General features: G+C 42.6%; 1 protein-coding gene across 7 annotated transcripts in view; it reads right to left on the bottom strand.

Moving 5' to 3' along the window:
- Positions 1–3,921: 3,921 nt before the first annotated feature.
- LOC115074626 (myosin light chain kinase, smooth muscle-like) overlaps positions 3,922–20,077 on the bottom strand; it is a 42,874-nt gene continuing 26,718 nt past the window's right edge. For 5 of the 7 annotated variants that reach the window (XM_029574233.1, XM_029574236.1, XM_029574234.1 and 2 more), the window contains one exon: positions 3,922–4,953. In XM_029574233.1, the coding sequence (XP_029430093.1) occupies positions 3,952–4,920 (969 nt within the window). In that variant the 5' untranslated portion in view covers positions 4,921–4,953 and the 3' untranslated portion in view covers positions 3,922–3,951. Of the gene's footprint in view, positions 4,971–6,160; positions 6,220–20,077 lie in introns of all 7 variants that reach the window. The other 2 variants (XM_029574235.1, XM_029574237.1) reach the window with 2 other exon arrangements.

The following is a 20,077-nucleotide window of genomic DNA, read 5'->3' as shown; positions in this document are numbered from 1 at the left end:
TTTAAAATAAGCTATTTGTATTTGATTATTGGGTATATTTGAGAATTTGATTGTATAAATTTGATTGAAACATTTTGTCAGAATAAATAAATGCCCATTTTTTATACATGAATATATTTGCGTTTGGCACCTTTTTGTGTGAGTTTTGCTAATTTTTTTGATGCCAGTATTGTGATACCTTCGTGTTCATAATACTGTAGAGGTCTGGTTGGCATCATTTTAGAAAATGAATGGGCCTTCAAACTGAAAATAGGCCTTCAAACTTAACACCAATAAGGTTTAAGGTAATGGGGAGTGAGGGGGTCCAGGAGGATCTGGGTAGAGGGCTACTAGCCCACCAATGTAATTTTTGAAGAGTTGGGATAGGGGAGCCATTACTGGCCTATTATTTATATAGAATGGGGGAGCCAGGGAGTGGGGGGTTCACTCTTTGGTGGGAATTGAGTGAATAAGAGGGGTTTGACTGGGGGGTTGTCATATCGCGCCACGTTTAAGCTATTATTTTACTTGGTTTTTGTGGGGCAACAAAATAAAATAATAGCTTAAAGGTGGCAGAGAGTCTAATAAGACCTTCAGTGACTTTTTCTTTACTTGTGTGGGGGAAGCCATTTTGGGCCACAGAGCCCTTTAATTCTACCATGGGAGCATCAGATCCTACGTTAGGTATGTATAGATTTGCAAAATTCATGCATTCAAATGCCATGCAAAGCAGCTCAGTGTAATAGGGGCAGGTTTTTTGCCCAAACATTGCACAATATCTCCACGATAGGGCTGTATCTTGTGACATACAGCATTTATCGCACAATATAGGCTGTTGAATGCATGTTATAGCCCTATCGTGGCTTGATAAATCTCCCTATTAAGATCCTAAGTTTAGGGATTCAGCTTTATTTTGAATATTAGCCTCTGAGTATTTTTCCCAGTACATAAATTAAGAAAAACCTTTTAGTACATTTAGTACATATGATTGATTTTAAACCTTCTCCTCCTATGTATACCCAATCATCTCTCTCTATCTTTCATCAATCCCTTCTCCACTCTACCTCTTATCACTTTTCTTCATCTCTTTTCATCTCTCGTCTCTCCCCCAACCATTTAGTCTCCCCATGACATTTCTTCTGCTCCTTCTCCTCTGTTAATTTCTCTTCATCTATTTCTGTCTCTCACCCCCACTGCAAATTTTTCCCAACTCTATTATTTTACTGTGTTTACCTCTGCTAAACCTCATCCCCTTTTCCATTTCTCACCTTTCATCTATTTTGCCTTCCCCCTCGCTCCATCATCTTTCTCCCTCTTCTCCTCTTACAACTCTTCTGCATCTTTTCTCTTCCCTTATCTCTATAACCCCACCTATCTTCCTTCTCCCCTTCAAACTTTTCCTTCTCATCCTTCCTTCTACCCTTCTCATTTCTTTGATTTACCCCTTCCTCCGTCATCTCCTCTCACTTCTCTTCTGCTCCCCTTCCTCCTTCCAAATCCTTTCTTTCTCTTCCTCCATCTTCTCTCATCCTTCCCTCTCTCTTCCATTTCTCTCTTTCACCTTCCCAACTTCCATGTCCCTCTCCTGACACCTTTTCCCTGCTGTGGCAGTATGCAGTGGTAACAGCATGGTGGACCAGAGATTGCAACGTTCCGTATCTTTGTAGTAGAGCTGCAAAGTTGCCCAGCTCAGAGAAGGCGACTTTTGACTATTCTTTGTTGTTGAACTTACATCCTAATACATTGTGGTATTTGTAGGACCTGCTTCTTTTTTTTTAACTGTTTATTTAAACAATCATTAGATACTTAAAAAATAAACAATACATCCAGCAATGTAGCATAAATTTAACATCTCTAGACACATATACACATTATTGCATAAAGGACAATAAACTACATGTCCCTAACTCTACCTTGACAATCAATGTCCCTAACATTCATAAAGTACATTAATAGGCCCTTATGATGCTGACCCCCCTCTTCTTTGACCCAAATAAATCCAGTAAGGACCCCATACTTTGTCATATAAAAATGACTTCTTGCAAAGAACAAATGTCATTTTTTCAGTGACCGCTGTATTATGCATTTGTTTATACCAATGAGAAATCAAAGGTTGCAACTTCCAATATGTTGCAGTTGTGAACCTGGCAGCATGAATGAGATGATTCCCTGACTTCCATAGGGAACTGGCTAATGCCATATCAGCCCAGAGTCCAAAAAAAAAACAATGCTGGAGTGAGATTCACTGGATACCTCATTATTTGTACCATTTTGGCTTCTATCTGCTTCCAAAAACACTGTGTACCAAGCAGCATGTCCACTAGACATATATATGAGACCCGTCCTCTCCGCAACCCCTCCAACATAGAGGAGATGCCCTGGGGAGAACTTAGTGAAATATAATGAGTACTTATAAGTTCTCCTCACCAATTTATATATGAACTCATTTCTACAACTACACATAGATATTTTATGTACTCTTTTCCAGATACCACCCCATTCTCTATCTGTTAGATTTCTTCCCAGCTCAGTATTCCATTGAGCTATTAATGCTGCATTTGTCTCCTTCTCCTTATACATCAGAGTGATTACATGATATAAAACAGAAATACCTTTCTTCCTCGCTCCTGAGAACAAAAACAAAGACCTGCTTCGACCATTCGAAATCAGTATTAAGGATAGCATAATGCACCAGAATAGAGTTGTCAGAAACACAGGACTGGCCTAAAATCTCATTCCTTGAACTGGGGTCACTTGGTATCTCTGTTGTGGCTTTTCCCTTTCAGTTACATATTAAAGCAGAAACAATCAGACAGTGTGAAAAAGGCAGTGAGGATACAGAATGCTACATTTTCCCTGCCTCCCCACATCCAATACTATGACTGCTGGAGGAGAAAAAAAACAGTCTGAAAGCAACAGCAGCAAGCAGCAGCAAGGAACCACACCAGAGAAACTGAGCAGAGGAATGGGGATTGCCAACTGGCCCACTTTTTCTGGAAAGTCTGATCCAGTCCTCGGAAGGCATGCCTAGCTCTACTTCCAAGCATGCCTCATTATTCCCACAGATAAAGATGGACTGGCTCAAGCTGTTACAAATATAGAACTACATTTTCTTCCTATAGAATCCATGATATAAATATTTATTTTCCTTTATGACTTTCATGTTCTCCATAGAGTTACCAACTGGCTCCATATCATTTGGATAGGCTAAACAAGCCCTGGTTTTATCTCATTGCATCTATGGACATATAATCTTTTTTCTAAGAAAAGAAAGACTAACTTCAAGTCCAGGGATGCAGTGAGGTAAAATCAGAAATGGTTCAACTTGTCCAGATGGAGCATAGCCTTTGGAGGTCCTACTTCCACAGGTTTTAACTGAATGCAGGAGTGGAACTCTAGAAGCTTGGAGCCATGGTATGGCTGACAGAATAGTAATTGAGGCTGATCCAGTTCTCATTTTGCTCTATGGCATCTAAGGATTTGTAGTCCTGCACTCCCTAGAGAAACTGTATGCATAGTCTGTAAAAGGTGCCATGGGGACAAGTCAGAACTGGATCAGTCCGACAGGGTTTACCTGTGTCAGCTGGCATCCCTCATCAAGGAGTATAAGAAACTAGGTTGACTTAATATGGCATGAAAATAGCTCAGAAATTCTCAGTATGGCTCTGTTTTGTGCTTTGAAACAATTGAGGACAGACAAAGGCAGGCGAGATCTTGTTTTATCGCATCTTTGAACTTGTAGTTCTATACGAAAAACAAGCCTACACGTCCATGGATGCAACTGAACAATTACAAGCTAGGCTAAATCTGTCCCTGATGACTAGGAGTATTTTACAATCCTGACTAGCTTATAATTGTACTATTCTCCTCACAATGATTGGCCCATGTTTTATGTGCGAGATTATTGGTGTACGGCCTGGAATAGTCATTCAGTTGTTGTCATGGAGTTTGTTTTCATTTATTAGATAGAAGTTAGAAAATCACAACCTTCAGCAGCATATCAGGCAGAGTAATAGGAGGACGGCAGATTCTTTCAGGGCAACAAATTCTCTCAGGGCAACATATACTCAAAGGCCGTATATTCTCAAATGGCCATAGGTTCTCATAGGGTCGCATATTCTCACAGGAGCAAAGGTTGTCATAGGGCCGCATGTTTTCATTGAGCTGTACATTTTCACAGGGTCGTAAATTTTCACAGGATTGCAGATTTGTACAAGGCCGCAGGTTTTCACACAATCGCATATTTTCACAGGACCGGAAGTTCTCACAGTGCCTCACATTCTCACTGGGCCATAAATTCTCTGAGAGTCGCGGGTTATCACTAGGCCGTGAATTAACATGGTGCCGGTGGTGGTCACGGGGCCGCAGGTTTTCACAAAGCCGTAGGCTGTCACTAGGCTGCAGGTTGTCACAAATCCACAGGTTGTCACAAGGCCTTAGGTTCTCACAAGGCCTCAAGTTCTCATGGTTCCGCAAGTTCTCACAGTGCCACAAGTTCTCGCAGTGCCGCGAGTTCTCGCAGTGCCGCGAGTTCTCACAGTGCCGCGAGTTCTCGCAGTGCCGCGAGTTCTCACAGTGCCGCAAGTTCTCGCATGGCCGCAAATTCTCGCAAGGCCGTAAATTCTCATAGGGCCCCAAACTATCGCAGGGCCTTGTGTTCTCACAGGGTCGAAAACTTTCACAGGATCGTAGAATGTCACAGGGCTGAAAACTCTCACAAGGCTGCAGATTCTCACAAAACCGAAAAATCTCACAGGGCCTCAGGTTCTCACAGGGTCGAAAACTCTCACAGGATCGAAGAGTTTCGCAGGGTTGCTGGTTCTCACAGGGCCTCAGCTTCTCACAGAACCGCAGGTTCTCACAGGGTCGCAAGTTCTCACAAGGTCGCAATTTCTCACAAGGTCGCAATTTCTCACATGATGGCGACTTCTCACAGGACATTGCATAGGGATCAGGAAATGATGCGGGTTTGGGCTGATAGAGAGAAAATGCTGTTTAATGTAGAAAAGTGCAAAATAACTCACTCAGATTACAATAACAAGGACACAATGCATCAATTAGGAAGACAAAAAGCAGGGCCCCCTAAAAATCAGCTAACAAATTAATACTGACAAACTGAATGATATTCAGTTACTTACAAAGATGCCCAGAAAACCAGGATTTAAACAAACTAATTCAGTAGCATGGTGTTTCAACCAGTGGACAGGGCCTTGAATCTTCAATTTTGAGCCAGAATTCATGCAGATTTGCCCAATTCGTGGGATCCTTGTCAGTCAGATCTGGTAGAGATTCCAGTGAACCGGCAGCAGATCTGCATCAAGTTTGTTATGTAATGATGTTATTGTTTCTATCATGGTTAAGTGTCAGATGGTTCCTAGCAATGTTAATGTTTTATGCTTGGGGACTTTGTTGACAGTCCCTGTATCAAGAAGCTATTTTGAACTGGAAATGATTGTGGTAGAAGCCAGGTGGTGGCTGGCTGGAAAAGAGTAGGCCCAGCTGTAAATTAAAAAATAATAATAATAATAATTTAATTACACACGATATGAAGGCTGGAAAATTATTACACAATATAGAAAGATTTTCCTGAGGGAAATTTCAACAAATTTTTACAATGAATCTGGAGCAAATTAAAAATTCCATCGAGCTTGAACCAGGCTGATATTTTCCAGGTTTCAGTTTGCTCTCAGTTTTTCCCCACCTCTGTTTTTTTAACCCAAGAATACCAAACTGTCTTTAAGGGGGTTTTCACAGGGAAAGTATGAACGTAGTTTCCTTTTGAAAATTGCACTGAGAAAGAGCACCCGCTGAGATTGACCCCTGCTTTTTTTCCGCAAGTACTTTTCCCTTTGAAAATAACGTGTGCAGATTTGAAAACGCAGTCTATGGAGGTGGTTTTTGTTTTTTTTTTAAAGGAGTTATGCGTACAGATCTAACATACGTAAAGGTGAATTTTAAAAGCCTGGGGTGTGCCAAGTCCAGGAGATCTGCGCACAAGTCGAGCCGACACGCGACGAGCGGATTTTTAAAAGCCGCCCCCAGAATGCGCGTATCTCCCGCTAAGTGCACAAATGAAAATCCCCCCCCAAAAAAAAAAAGAGGGGAAGGGGAATGGGCGTGGTCCGGACAGGGCGTGAGGTGTTCCTGAATTTCAGCCTGAAATTAGCGCGTAAATACTTACGCGCACAGGTTCGCGCCGGGGTCCCCTGCCGCGTAACCTTTACCTCTGCTATGAAGGACCTGTAAACAATAGAATAAAGAAAAATAGAGAGATCGGCAGAGGTTTAAGGGTTGGAGCTAACAGGGGAGAAGGGAGGCTATTAGACTGGGGGGAGAGGTTTGGAAGTCCTATTCCTTATCTTGGCGAACTGGCAACGAACTGGGAAAACTGGTAATGGCATTGATGTGGGCGTCTATTAAAATCCCCTCGCTTACCCGGTAGAAGCAGGATTTGCGCACCTAGGCGTACACCCGCTTAAAACTGTGCGCACGTGTGCGCGTTCAGGCTATTTATAACATGCGCGCGTGCTACAAAATGGCCAAATCCCTGGGCACGGGCTAAGGAACGTGCGTATATGTGCGCTCTTGGGCCTGTTTAAAAGTTACCATCTATTTTAGTAGTTTTCAAAAAGCCCACTTATGTGCTTAAAGTGCATTTACGCATGCAAAACACAATTTTAAGAATATAAATCCTTTTGGAAATGACCCCATAATGTGAATTATTTCCCTTCCCTGACCTAAACCTGCCCCAGGGACTACCTACATTTTACACTGCTACAATTATGCACATTGTTGATCCCGGCACATACTTTTAGTTGGGTAAAGGCTGGAACATTTTTAGACAGCTAAATGTTTAGACAGCTAATTATTTACTCAGGGAAATGGTTTCTGACTAATTTTTAAAAATCCCCCATAAATTCTCATTCTTCCCTGTTGTGTATCAGAATTAAACTGTAATTAAGCCATCTGATTTCTAGCAGGAAATGTTTTACTTTTGTTTTTCAAAACTCATATCCCAATGCATTCTGTTTCTTCCATTGGAAATCAGTGCCGCAGGTACTAAAATGCTAGGCCTCAAAGTACCAGTAGAGGCCTACATTTTTCTTTCAGAAATTTGGCAGATCTAAAGTTTCAACTCTCTACAGCTAACAAAGAGATTAAGTACAAATGTACATATATATGACAGTCATGATACGATAACAGTATGTAAAACTGCCCAGCTCCTTCAGGGATTTAGTTCAGAAAGGATTGCAAGGCCCAACTAAATGTTACACACAGGGACGTTAACTTTAAAATGAGAGCACGCGCGCCCATATGTGTATGTGGGTGCATGGCCACATGCACAGGAATCTTACATCGGCTGTGCAAGTACGCACGTCGCACGCATGTTATAAAATATGCCGAGCACACTTATGCGTGCTCCTAATTTAAACATGTATACAAGTATCTGCTAATCATGCATTTTCATTAGGAATTGGCTTTTACACAAGCAAGTGAGATAATTTTATAACGTGCGCACGTGAAGGAAAAGACCAGTTTAACCAGTTCATCCACCAGTTTGCTCATTCTGTCTCTAGGTCATCAAGACCCCACCTGCTCCTTTAGCCTGCGCTCCTCCAGTTTTCCCAGACCCCTCACGCAGTCCATATTTGGCTATAAATTCTTTTATTCAGACTTAAACGTGCTAAATAGCAGAAGTAAATATAGTTGTGCTCATACGTTTCCATGCCCCTGACAGGATTTGTAAGATGTGTAGCATTTTAAGAAAATATGAGTGATCAGAAAAATAAATGTTATTTGTAATGTGTTTCAAATTAAACTAATATGCATCACAGAATAGCACAATCATTAAACAAACCATAGCAATAAAGGAAATAATAAAATGGTCCACAAGTTTGCATACCATTTGTTCTTAATATCGTGTATTGCCCCCTTTTCATTTATTTATTTATTATTTATTTAAAATTTTTATATACCGGCATTCATGTTGCAAACACATCATGCCGGTTTACATATAACAGGGGTGTTCAGTGAACAATTCAATAACCTATTTGTGTAGAAGGAAGCAGTTACAAATAACAAGGTAATAGAACTGGGAGGAGAGAAGAAAAGGGAGAGAATAACATTAGGTATAGGTATTTACATTAGTAAATTTTCATCAATGACAGCTTGCAGTTTTTTTTGTAATAGTTGTGAATGAGGTCCTTTATTTTCTCATCTGGTAAAACTGCCCATTCCTCTTCCAGATCTTGTAAATTCTTTGGTTTTCTAACATGACCTGCATGATTGAGTTCTTCCCAAAGTGTCTCAATGGTGTTGAGGTCAGGAGGCTGCGATGGCCACTCCAGAGCCTTCACTTTCTTCTGCTGTATCAACTGAAGGGTCGACTTGGCCTTATGTTTCGGATCATTGTCATGTTGAAAAATCCAAGGTCGTCCATTGCGCAGCTTCCTGGCTGAAAGCAAATTCTCCTCCAATATTTTCGGTTAAAATGCTGCATTAATCCTCACATCAATTTTGACTAAATTCCCTGTGTCGCTGTAGCTCACACCCCTTCCCTTCCCCCCCCCCCCCCCCACCTCAAACAGCAGAGATCCACCTCCGTGCTTCATGGTAGAGATGATGTGCTTCTCTTCATTCGTCATAGGCCTTGTTGACTCCTTTCCAAACTTAGGGGGTAATTTTCATAAGGAGTTATGAGCGTAAATGTAACTACTATTGTAGAGTTTTCAAAAGCCATTTACTCGAGTAAAGTGCACTTGCGCAAGTAAATCCTAAGGGCAATTCAATGGCATATATTGTAGCAATTTTCAAAAGCTCACTTACTCGAGTAAAGTGCATTTACTCGAATAAAACCCACCCCAGTTTGTTTCAGGGAAATCTGTATTTCAGTAGAAGTTGCTTGTGGGCTTTTCTTTGCATCTCGACAAATTTTCCTGGCAGTTGTGTCTGAAATCTTTTTTGGTCTACCTGACCATGGCTTGGTATTAGCAGAACCCATAATTTTCCACTTCCTGATCAGAGTTTGAACAGTACTGATTGGCATTTTTAAATCTTTGGATATCTTTTTATATTCTTTTCCTGATTTAAAAAGTTGAACTACTTTTGCTTGCAGATCCTTTGACAGTCTTTTGCTTTAAGAACATAAAAACATGCCATACTGGGTCAGACCAAGGGTCCATCAAGCCCAGCATCCTGTTTCCAACAGTGGTCAATCCAGGCCTTAAGAACCTGGCAAGTACCCAAAAACTAAGTCTATTCCATGTTACCGTTGCTAGTAATAGCAGTGGTTATTATCTAAGTCAACTTAATTAATAGCAGGTAATAGACTTCTTCTCCAAGAACTTATCCAATCCTTTTTTAAGCACAGCTATACTAACTGCACTAACCACATCCTCTGGCAACAAATTCCAGAGTTTAATTGTACGTTGAGTGAAAAGGAACTTTCTCCGATTAGTTTTAAATGTGCCACATGCTAACTTCATGGAGTGTCCACTAGTCTTTCTATTATCTGAAAGAGTAAAAAACCGATTCACATCTACCCGTTCTAGACCTCTCATGATTTTAAACACCTCTATCATATCCCCCCTCAGCCGTCTCTTCTCCAAGCTGAAAAGTCCTAACCTCTTTAGTCTTTCCTCACAGGGGAGCTGTTCCATTCCCTTTATCATTTTGGTCGCCCCTTTCCCCATGCTTCAGTAACCACCAAACTCAGAGCAGCCCCAGATGAAATATACAAGGGTTTCTCAAGAGCTAAGAAACTCATTGATTGTTTATACACAGACACTAATTACAATCAATCAAGGCACAGATGTGGATACCTACCCTTAATTGCCCTCTTAACCTGTGTGTGTCGACTTGAGTGTATATGATCATCCAAACATTCAAGGGTATGCAAACTTTTGAAAAGGACCATTTTATTATGTCCTTTATTGCTGTGGTTTGTTTATTGATTGTGCTATTCTGTGATGCATATTAGTTTAATTTGAAACACATTAACAACAACAGACATGTTTTTTCTGATCACTCATGTTTTCTTAAATGCTATACCTCTTACAAATTCCTTCAGGGATATGTAAACTTATGATTACAACTATATGTGCAGGGAAGAGCTGTACACACGCTACACTCACAGGATATAAAATTGCAACTTACGCATGTATATGCCACACCCTGGAATGCCCTGCCCCACCCCTATTCCATCCCTTTTTTTCAAGATGAAAGATATTCGCACAACGGCACTTATAAGCATATGTGCGATGTTTATAAAATTGCCCTAGCACAAATAAGTGCTATATGCATGTGCATCTCCGACTTTTTGCACATGCAGTGCTTTTGAAATTCACCTTTAAATGCATTCAGGAAAATGTTTACTTTAAAATAAAAATGAATTGGTTCGGATAAGAGTCAGACTTATGGATCATGAAAAAACGTACACAATACTGGGAGTATTTTGTATGCTTTGTGCCTTTGTATATGTGCCAAATGTAATTTAAGTTCTGTACAAAAATCAGGCAGTTTAGACCACTACGCAACAAAACATCTGCCCAAAAAAATCAGAAAAACTACTGCAGATTTCTTAACCTACACAAAGGGCTGGTGCAAGGGTGTTATGTGCCCTAGGTAATCCGTTGGTCTTGCACACCCCCTCCACCCCCCCCAATCACTTACCTACGGGTGGCAGTTCCAGCACAGTGCTACCTCCTGCCAGCAGAGCACTCCATTCTTTGACAGCATTGGTTCTGGCACAGCATGCCCTCAATTTCTTCCCTCACCCTCTGCCCAGCATTCCCCCCTTTGCCTCCTGCTCATAGTACCCAGCATCTATCTCTTTCCTCCCTGCCTGGTATCATCTCCCCCCCCCCCCCTTCCCTCCACTCCACACCTAGCATCACTCCAATCTCTGCGCCTTCTTCCCGCAGTGCCAGCCTTCTTTTTCTCCATCCCATCCTCATCTGCTCAGTACCCTCTCGCTCTCAACCCTTCCAACTGCTCAGCACCTTCTCTCTCTGTCTACCCTACCCACTCAGCACCTTCTTGCTTTCTCTACTCTTTCCAGCCCTACCTGCTCAGCATACCCATTGTCTCATCACCTACCACCACACTCACTCACTACTCCCCTCCCACCCAGCACTTTCTTTTTCTCTGTCTCCACCCTCCCATTATCCCTCCTCTTGCTCTCTGTCCATCTGCACTTCCCAGTATTCATTTCCCCTCCTAAGGCAGAAACTCATGCCATTCTTTGGTGGGAAGGATTCTGTAGGGTAAAAGCCAGTGAAGCCTAAACAAAGCAGCCATACACATAGACTGAACCAAAGGGCAGGCCTAAGCAACACAAACATGGAGTCTTTAGCCACATGATGATCTGGGCAACGTCATATAAGCTGTGAATCACACAGAGGAAAAGATACTGCAATTTTTCTTTCTTATCAGACATTTGTCTATACCTCACAATGTGCTAGAGCACCCCAGACACATGAATTGTGAGAATGTCCTTGGTGGAAAACAAGGTATCTATCCATGAAACTAGCTATGAAGTGGGTATTGTTCAGCAAATGTCTGCTGATAAATCTTATTACCAGGAGTGAGGATATTTGCATACATCTGGACTCAGATGACACCATCAGCAATCCACCAATCCTGTGTCTATAAACAGTGGTGACATTCAATCAAGATCAATGTTGGATCTTATGGAACTGAATATGCAATGACGTTCTGAACAAAGAAAAGGAGCCTGAACTATACAGACTGTGGATTTTATTTCCCAGAATTTACAGATTTGCATCTGACTTGCTGATAAAACTTTGTTGTGCTTCACTATATCAATGAACTAGCAAGCTTAAGACAGTTCTGTGCTCCGCATAGCCTGCTCCATTAACCTTGGAGTAGCTGCCTTGTCATAACTGCCAACTTTATTCCTTGAAATAACTTTAGCAAGTCAAGTCCCTCTTTATCTTATTCCTTCCTGCATACCTCGCAGAAATGTCTGTGAGATATTTGAGTTCTATTTTTCTGCCATTTGCCTGCAAGAATGCTGGATCTCTGTACCTTGTTCCTATGCAGGAGTGTGGCCTGCCAATGGCTAAGGGTAAGGCAAACTGGCTTAATTCATCTTTCAGCTGGGTTAATAATTTTGGCATTGTGTATTTGTCAAGTGCAGGTTGACTTGGAGATAACGCATGCGTTATGCTAATTTTCCATAACAGTGCTGTGCTGTGTAAAATTTAGAAAAAACAAAACACTTACTGCATTAAATCTTGTATACTTATACTGCTATGATGAAACTGATTGATTACCTTACAAAAGTGTAAGTGTTATGTGTGCCGGCCGTGGCTACCGGCAGACAGTCCCCCTCACCTCTTTTGCCGACGCCGGGAACTCCGAAAGGACCCGCACGGCCACAGGGAGACATCCCCTCCGCACACGCCAGGTCCCAGCTGCTTTCGCAGCTTCCGTTGCCAGATCTGCACCACCTCCTGTGGCGGGGGGAAACTACCGCTGACCTCCTCTTCGTGGCACAGGGCCGCGGACCAATGCCTCTGGCAGCCCTCTCCAGGCCAGGCCCTCCCTAGACGCAAGGCTGCGCCTCCTGCAGATTTTTAATGGGGCCAGCCTCACTAATTACAGTCCAGCCCATGGATAATGTCTGGAGCCTGGGGCTATTTCAAGGGGCCTCCTCTTCCGGTTCCTCGACTTGGCAATGAGTCTGCTCTGCTTCTGTGAAGTCCTTCTGCTTCGGTGGTGTCCTGAATCCTGAGTCCTATTCCTGTTCCTGTCTCCCGAGTCCGTTTCTGCCTCCAGAGTCCTGTTCCTGCCTTTCATGCCTTCTTCCTGCTCCAGTTCCCATCCTTGGTCTCCTTTGGATGGATTTCTTGGCTTCGACCTCGGACTGGCTCTCAGCAACCCTCTGGCTTCTGACTCTGGACTGGCTATCAGCGACTCCTTGGCTTCTGACTCTGGACTGGCTATCAGCGACTCCTTGGCTTCTGACTCTGGACTGGCTATCAGCGACTCCTTGGCTTCTGACTCTGGACTGGCTATCAGCGACTCCTTGGTTTCTGACTCTGGACTGGCTATCAGCGACTCCTTGGCTTCTGACTCTGGACTGGCTATCAGCGACTCCTTGGCTTCTGACTCTGGACTGGCTATCAGCGACTCCTTGGCTTCTGACTCTGGACTGGCTATCAGCGACTCCTTGGCTTCTGACTCTGGACTGGCTATCAGCGACTCCTTGGCTTCTGACTCTGGACTGGCTATCAGCGACTCCTTGGTTTCTGACTCTGGACTGGCTATCAGCGACTCCTTGGCTTCTGACTCTGGACTGGCTATCAGCGACTCCTTGGTTTCTGACCTCGGACTGGCTCTCAGCGACTCCTTGGTTTCTGACTCTGGACTGGCTATCAGCGACTCCTTGGCTTCTGACTCTGGACTGGCTATCAGCGACTCCTTGGCTTCTGACTCTGGACTGGCTATCAGCGACTCCTTGGCTTCTGACTCTGGACTGGCTATCAGCGACTCCTTGGTTTCTGACTCTGGACTGGCTATCAGCGACTCCTTGGCTTCTGACTCTGGACTGGCTATCAGCGACTCCTTGGTTTCTGACTCTGGACTGGCTATCAGCGACTCCTTGGTTTCTGACTCTGGACTGGCTATCAGCGACTCCTTGGCTTCTGACTCTGGACTGGCTATCAGCGACTCCTTGGCTTCTGACTCTGGACTGGCTATCAGCGACTCCTTGGCTTCTGACTCTGGACTGGCTATCAGCGACTCCTTGGTTTCTGACTCTGGACTGGCTATCAGCGACTCCTTGGCTTCTGACTCTGGACTGGCTATCAGCGACTCCTTGGCTTCTGACTCTGGACTGGCTATCAGCGACTCCTTGGTTTCTGACTCTGGACTGGCTATCAGCGACTCCTTGGTTTCTGACTCTGGACTGGCTATCAGCGACTCCTTGGCTTCTGACTCTGGACTGGCTATCAGCGACTCCTTGGTTTCTGACCTCGGACTGGCTCTCAGCGACTCCTTGGCTTCTGACTCTGGACTGGCTATCAGCGACTCCTTGGCTTCTGACTCTGGACTGGCTATCGGTGACTCTGGCTTCTGACCTTGGACTGGCTATTGGTGACCCTTGGGCTTCTGATCTTGGACAACTCCACTGACGCTTAGCACTCTCTTTGCAGGGGCCCACCTAAGACCAGCTGGCCCCTGAATCCAAGGGCTCAACCTGCGGGGAACGGGGCTGGTATTAGTGAAGCTCCAGCCGGCTCTCTGCGCCAGTCCGGCCTCGCCTTCCGACGGTGGGGTTCGCCCTCTCAGGTTGTGCCAACCTCACCTCGGGCAAGGGGTCCATACCCTCATCTGTCAGCAACTTCTCCCTTAAAACGAATTAATTTGTATGAAAAGGTTATCCGTTAAACCTGCTAATCACCTGTAGCCATAATCTAACCTACATCTGTAGGTTCCATCGAAATTAAGGCCTTAAGCAGCCTATTTACACTAAGGGTATCTGTATTTTAAGCACACAAGTTTCTTGTTCAGAAAAATGTGAATGCAATTTTGTTGTTACAGTGTCCACTGACACTATGTGTGCAGTTGGAGCCATTCCATCCTTGAATAAAGAGTTAAACATAATTAATTATACCATGGGTGTTAATTGTTTCATGGCATAATTGCCCTGTCCAATGGCAGGTGACTAGATCATTGGTTTTAAAAATGTGTCTATGCTGCATATAGACACAAAATCCTGGTAGTTCATTGAAAGTGCAGGTTTATTATCATCTCTTGTGGTCTGGAATACAGTGCTTCTAAGATCCTCATCACAGCTCTCTATTATGAAAGTTTCAAATAGATCTATGTAGCATGACTTGGTTGTTCTTTGTAGCCAGGCATTTCTTTAATGAAGAAATAATTAGAACATGTTTTGCAAAAAGATGCATGTCCATTTTCTAACACAGTGGTAGTGAGTGAAAGCATAAAAACACTATATGGCTTGCACACACTGTAATTAATATATCACTTACTATTACCCAGCCAAAGTTCAGACTTTGGGCATAAAACATGTTGAGAGGACTGTTGCATTGCTGATGAACCTTGTAAAATCTCAGCATACCTTTTCCAAGTAGAAGCAGGATCTGTGCATTGTGATCTAAAGGTGGGATACAATTGGCTATAGCTTTCAGGTGTGGCTAATTCCATGCAGCCATGGGTATAGGGATTTCATTTCTATTGGCAGGAATCTTGTATTTTATAAGAGTAGGCAGAGGTAACTCAATGCTGCCATCTACAGCTTTTATCACATAACCAGTCACCCTCTCCCAACAGTCTATAATATCCCCGCACATGTTCTCAGTGTCAGGCCGATACAGTAAAGTCCGCGGCTGCACATTTTACTTTCTGTATCCCGCGCGCATACCTAATAGGCCATTAAGATGCATTTGAGGGCGCTATTAGGTGCTGCGGGTTGGACACGCGTTTTCCTCCCCTTACTGAATAAGGGGTAAAGGAAAACGCTCGTCAGTAAGGCAAATTATCTTCCTGTATGTTAAATAAGTCAAAGGACTCTGACCTGGGCAGTGATCTATTACTCTGGTCATCCAACACATAGTTTTAGCAGGATCCTTCTCCTCAAACTTTAGTGCATTTGGGAATGACCTCCAGCAAAGCTGTCTGTTCTTCATCTCCCTTCCCATCTTCCTTTGAGACAGGGTTAGAAGATTTGGGGAAGTTGAGTTTTGCAATATCTGGGTCCAGGGCAGTAATATGTTTGTCGCTGTCACACTCTGTGCAGTTAATGACTGCTTTACAGTCTTTAGAGAAATGATTTGTGGAAGAATGGTATTCGAAGCAGATTTCTAATTCCTTGACAAGTTTTTATGTTCACCCAGCAGCTTTTCCTTGAAGCCACAAAACTTCTTTAAAAGGTGAGGTTTCTTGAGCAAAGGAGATTATCTGTCTGGATCTTCTACCTTCTTGTTTTTGGCAGTAGGAAGGGTGGAAGGTGTAGATACAACAGGTGAAACTTTTATTTGTGCACAGCTACAGGTTTTTTTTTAATGTTACCATACTTTTTAGTTGCCCATTCATTCCAAGGATGGCTTGGGCTTGTTACATCTAATGCATCAAGAATTAATCTTGGATCATTTCTCATCACTGCTAAAAAGTAGAAAAGCAACATTATTGTTCATTTTATAGTTTGATCCATGGGAAAGTCATTTTTTTCTCGCAGTTTCTTTAAAGTTACCTTTACTCCATAGTCAGCTTTAGCTGCCTTGAGTTCCAGTAGTAGATCTCCAAGCTCTTGCAGCTTGCAATTGTCTTTGAGATTTCTAGAACGTTCTCCTCTTGAAGAGAGCACTCTCAATTGCTTCTGGGCTACCATTCAGTCTTTGCTACATTACAGTCAAGCCCACTGAGGGGTTATGTATGTGCATTGAACTTAGCCTCTTTACCTGTTCTGATGATTCATTCCCCAACCATTTCACCATTAGCTTAATCTTTTAGCTTGGAGGAGAGAAGTTCAGTTCTAAGATGATGCCTTTCAATAAAGATTTCCATGCTCTGTAGTTTTCCTGACAGTCATCAAACTTGGTGAACCCTGTACTGACAAGCTCATAACGAATCATGTATTTAGTAAGATGTGATATGCCCATGGCCTCAGTCTGTGTATGATGAAATACTTGTGGGATACTCCTGCAAGTTAGACATCTTTGTTCATTACCTGGCATGTCAGTTTTGAATAATAAAGTACGGCAAGTTTGGTCAGATGCACTCTGACCATGTGAAGGGCATGTGGCGGGTATCCATAATGAAGGCAAGGTTGCAAGCATATCATGACCCAATTTATGTGGGGTAACTGGGTGGGCATGACATACCTAGATCTGAAGCCAGTGATAATGCATTCATGGTAGAACACACATTGAGCTGTCTCTAGAAGAATTGATATTTACTTGATGAGAAGACTGCATTGCCTCAACATATATATACTCCAAAACATCTTATTTCAGATAGATATCAATATATCCAATTGTCGCTGACGTGTACACATTTCACTGAACTACTGTATCAGGACACTCTATTGTAGTTTTAAGAATTACCAACAAATACTTCTCATACAGCATTTCTTTTTAGCTTGAACAATTACTTGCCATCTACCATATTTATATTTCAAACATGTCAATGACAATTGGATGTTTTGGAGTATATGCATGCTGACATTTGAATGATATGCACGTGAGAAAGATACATGACCCAGGATTTAAGATGAGTGTTCTTTAATCACCACAGTGTGGAATTGTATTTCATTGACTAAACAATTTTTTTTTGCACAATTTACCATTTTTATCATATCACATTTATAAAACGAGTAAAAGAGAAGTAAGAATGTTTTAAGACTCATGATTGAAATCATCACATGTGAACAATTCCATGTTTATCTGTTTTCTAAGGTCTTTTTCTCCTCTATAAATATAAAAATTAAAAGTATATAAACAGTTAAGAAGGTACTTTCAATATAAATATTGTTGTGAGATTTTTTTTTGCATGTTCCATGATTGAATTCATCTCCCAGGCTTTCTTGTTGTGTTTACCTCGACATCTGACACCTCATCATCATACTGGGAGGGCAAGCTAGAATACCTAGTGGACTATCTTAGTACACAGACTCTTGCACGCTGGGCTGAATCCTCTGAGGCAATTCAACTAATCTGGTTCTCCCCCCGATTCTGTGCCACAGCTATTTCAAGCATAAATCATAGAATATAATTATTCATTACCAATAAAATACTTGATGCTAGAAAATCACTGGGGTCTTCTTTCTGCCTGAGATAAAATGATCACTTACGATGCCATGTATATTATATTTATATCCACTGCTGTGGCGCCTCTGAGGAAACCCTGCAAAGAAGACACTTGGAATCCATATGATATTAGGCCTGTTGTAAAGTGTGTTGGATTTGGGCTTGGCCCTCAGACAGCCATAAGTAAACTGAACTACAATTATAATATAGTGACACTCTCATACCAAAACAACACTAACTGCTAGCATTCAAGCATTAAGAACACTACCCGTGAACACACAGCACTGCAAATATTACTCCAGGGCCTAAAATCCCAATATAATTCGATTATTTTATTTTATTTTTATTTAAAATCTTTTCTATACCGTCGTTAAGTTATATACCATCACAACGGTTCACAGCTAGGCATGTTAAGGAATATCAATGTTGTGCAATACTTTCTATCAAGCTGCCATAAGGTTTCGGTTACATAGTTTAAAAATAAAAGATTACTTGATAAATGTCATAAATCATGTCCATTTATACATGTTATAGATTAACTTACATGTATAGACATGTGAGGTAAATGTTTAGAAAAAGAGAACAAATAAAACCAGTAAGGATAAAAGACGCTCTCCATTCCTGGATACTTTTGATTTTTAAGGTACCCTGAGATTGCTCTGGATTAGTGAGGGGAGGGGGCTATATACAAACTTTGCCCACTCTCTCTCGTGCGCAGACACACAAATATTCATCCTCACATACACTGCTGCTAGCAGCTTCCTCCTTCAGCTCACAGAGCTGAGTGGTCTCCTCCACCTTCCTCCCGGGGAATGGGCTGATGCTGCTCCTGTTCCTTCTGGCCACGGTGATTGCATCTCCTTCTTCCCCACTCACCCAGGCCCACCATGTGACAGAACTTCATTTTCTGAGCCCATATAGAAGGGAAGAATAAGAAGTCACAATCAGGCTGATTCTGTAAAGTGTGCGGGAAATCGGGCGCTTGGTGTTGAGCGCCCATTCTCCCAACACACGCCCAGCCACCTCTCCTGGGCACGCCATCTTGTATATAATTGAGGGGGGTCGCGCTAAAAAGGAGGCGCTAGGGACAATAGCGCCTCCTTAGCAGCGGAAACCCAGGAGAGGTGGCTGTCAGCGGGTTTAGAAAACCGACGCTCAATTTTACGAGCGTTCGTTTTCTGAACCCACTGACAGCCACGGGTTAGGAAAATGGACGCTCATAAATTTGAGTTTCCGTTTTCCTAACTGACCCGCTGGCACTTTTAAAAAAATCCTTTTTTTTACCATTTAGTGCAGATTGACTGCATATTTTCTTTTTGGTATCCCAGGCGAATGATTAATATCTTCATCAACATGCATTTGCATGTGATGAGTGCTATTAGTTTTGGTGGGAGTTGAACACACGTTTTTGACACGCTAAACCCCTTCCAGTCTGTGAACAAGTCAATACCAGCAGCCCAAATTTGGGGGAGGGGGGGGGCATGGATTCATTCAGAGGCTAGGGCATGTCGGCATGTCTTGAATTTACTGCCAGTGCTTTCTCAGTATTTGCATTGTACCAAAGAGCACCCACTATAATTGGGACTATTTCTGTTATCTTTTTGCCAAATTTTCTTGGTCACTGATTGCATCTCTTGGTACTGAAGGATCTTTACCTTCTCCATATAATATTTATTAAGAATGGGAAAATTCTTAATAAACATTTTAAAGGACATTTGGTGCTATCCCTTTTTTTGTTTCCTCAAAAGCTTCGATAAACTGTCTTCCTTATTGTTTTTTGGCAGACACAGACTGGGCAGGATACTGAGCAAAGAATGGGGCTGAATACAGGCACAGACTCGGCAAGGTAGGACTGGACAAGGCAGACAAGAACAGGACCGGACAAGGACTAGGCAAAGACAGCACAGATCAAAGAAGCTGAGGCCCATAGCAGCTATGCTTAAGGCCCAGAGGCCACTTGGTGAGGTGGAAGGCTCAGAGACTACATGGCAAGAAAAAGCATGAGGAGGTCATAAGACAAGGCACAAGGTAAGAGTAGGCCCGGAGGCCACAAGGCATGGAACAAGGTAAGAGTGGGCAGGTCAGATAGCCAATGAGATTCCATGAAGAGGCCCTGAAGTACTGGCAAGGCCGAGTTAAATAGAGCTGGAGCTTGGGTATAGTGGATTCATCCTGATCAATGGAGAGTCATATTCATTCTGTTTTACAAAAGGCTTATGGCCGTTTGCATTTGGTGAGACAACTGAAAACTTGCTTGACTTTTACAGCTTTGAAATCTGTGGTATACACACTGGTCATTGCAG

The sequence above is a fragment of the Rhinatrema bivittatum genome, chromosome 12 (genome assembly GCF_901001135.1).
Source record: "Rhinatrema bivittatum chromosome 12, aRhiBiv1.1, whole genome shotgun sequence".
Taxonomy (NCBI): Eukaryota; Metazoa; Chordata; class Amphibia; order Gymnophiona; family Rhinatrematidae; genus Rhinatrema; species Rhinatrema bivittatum.
The sequence above is the reverse complement of the archived record's forward strand: the minus strand, read 5'-3'. Positions and strand labels throughout refer to the sequence as shown.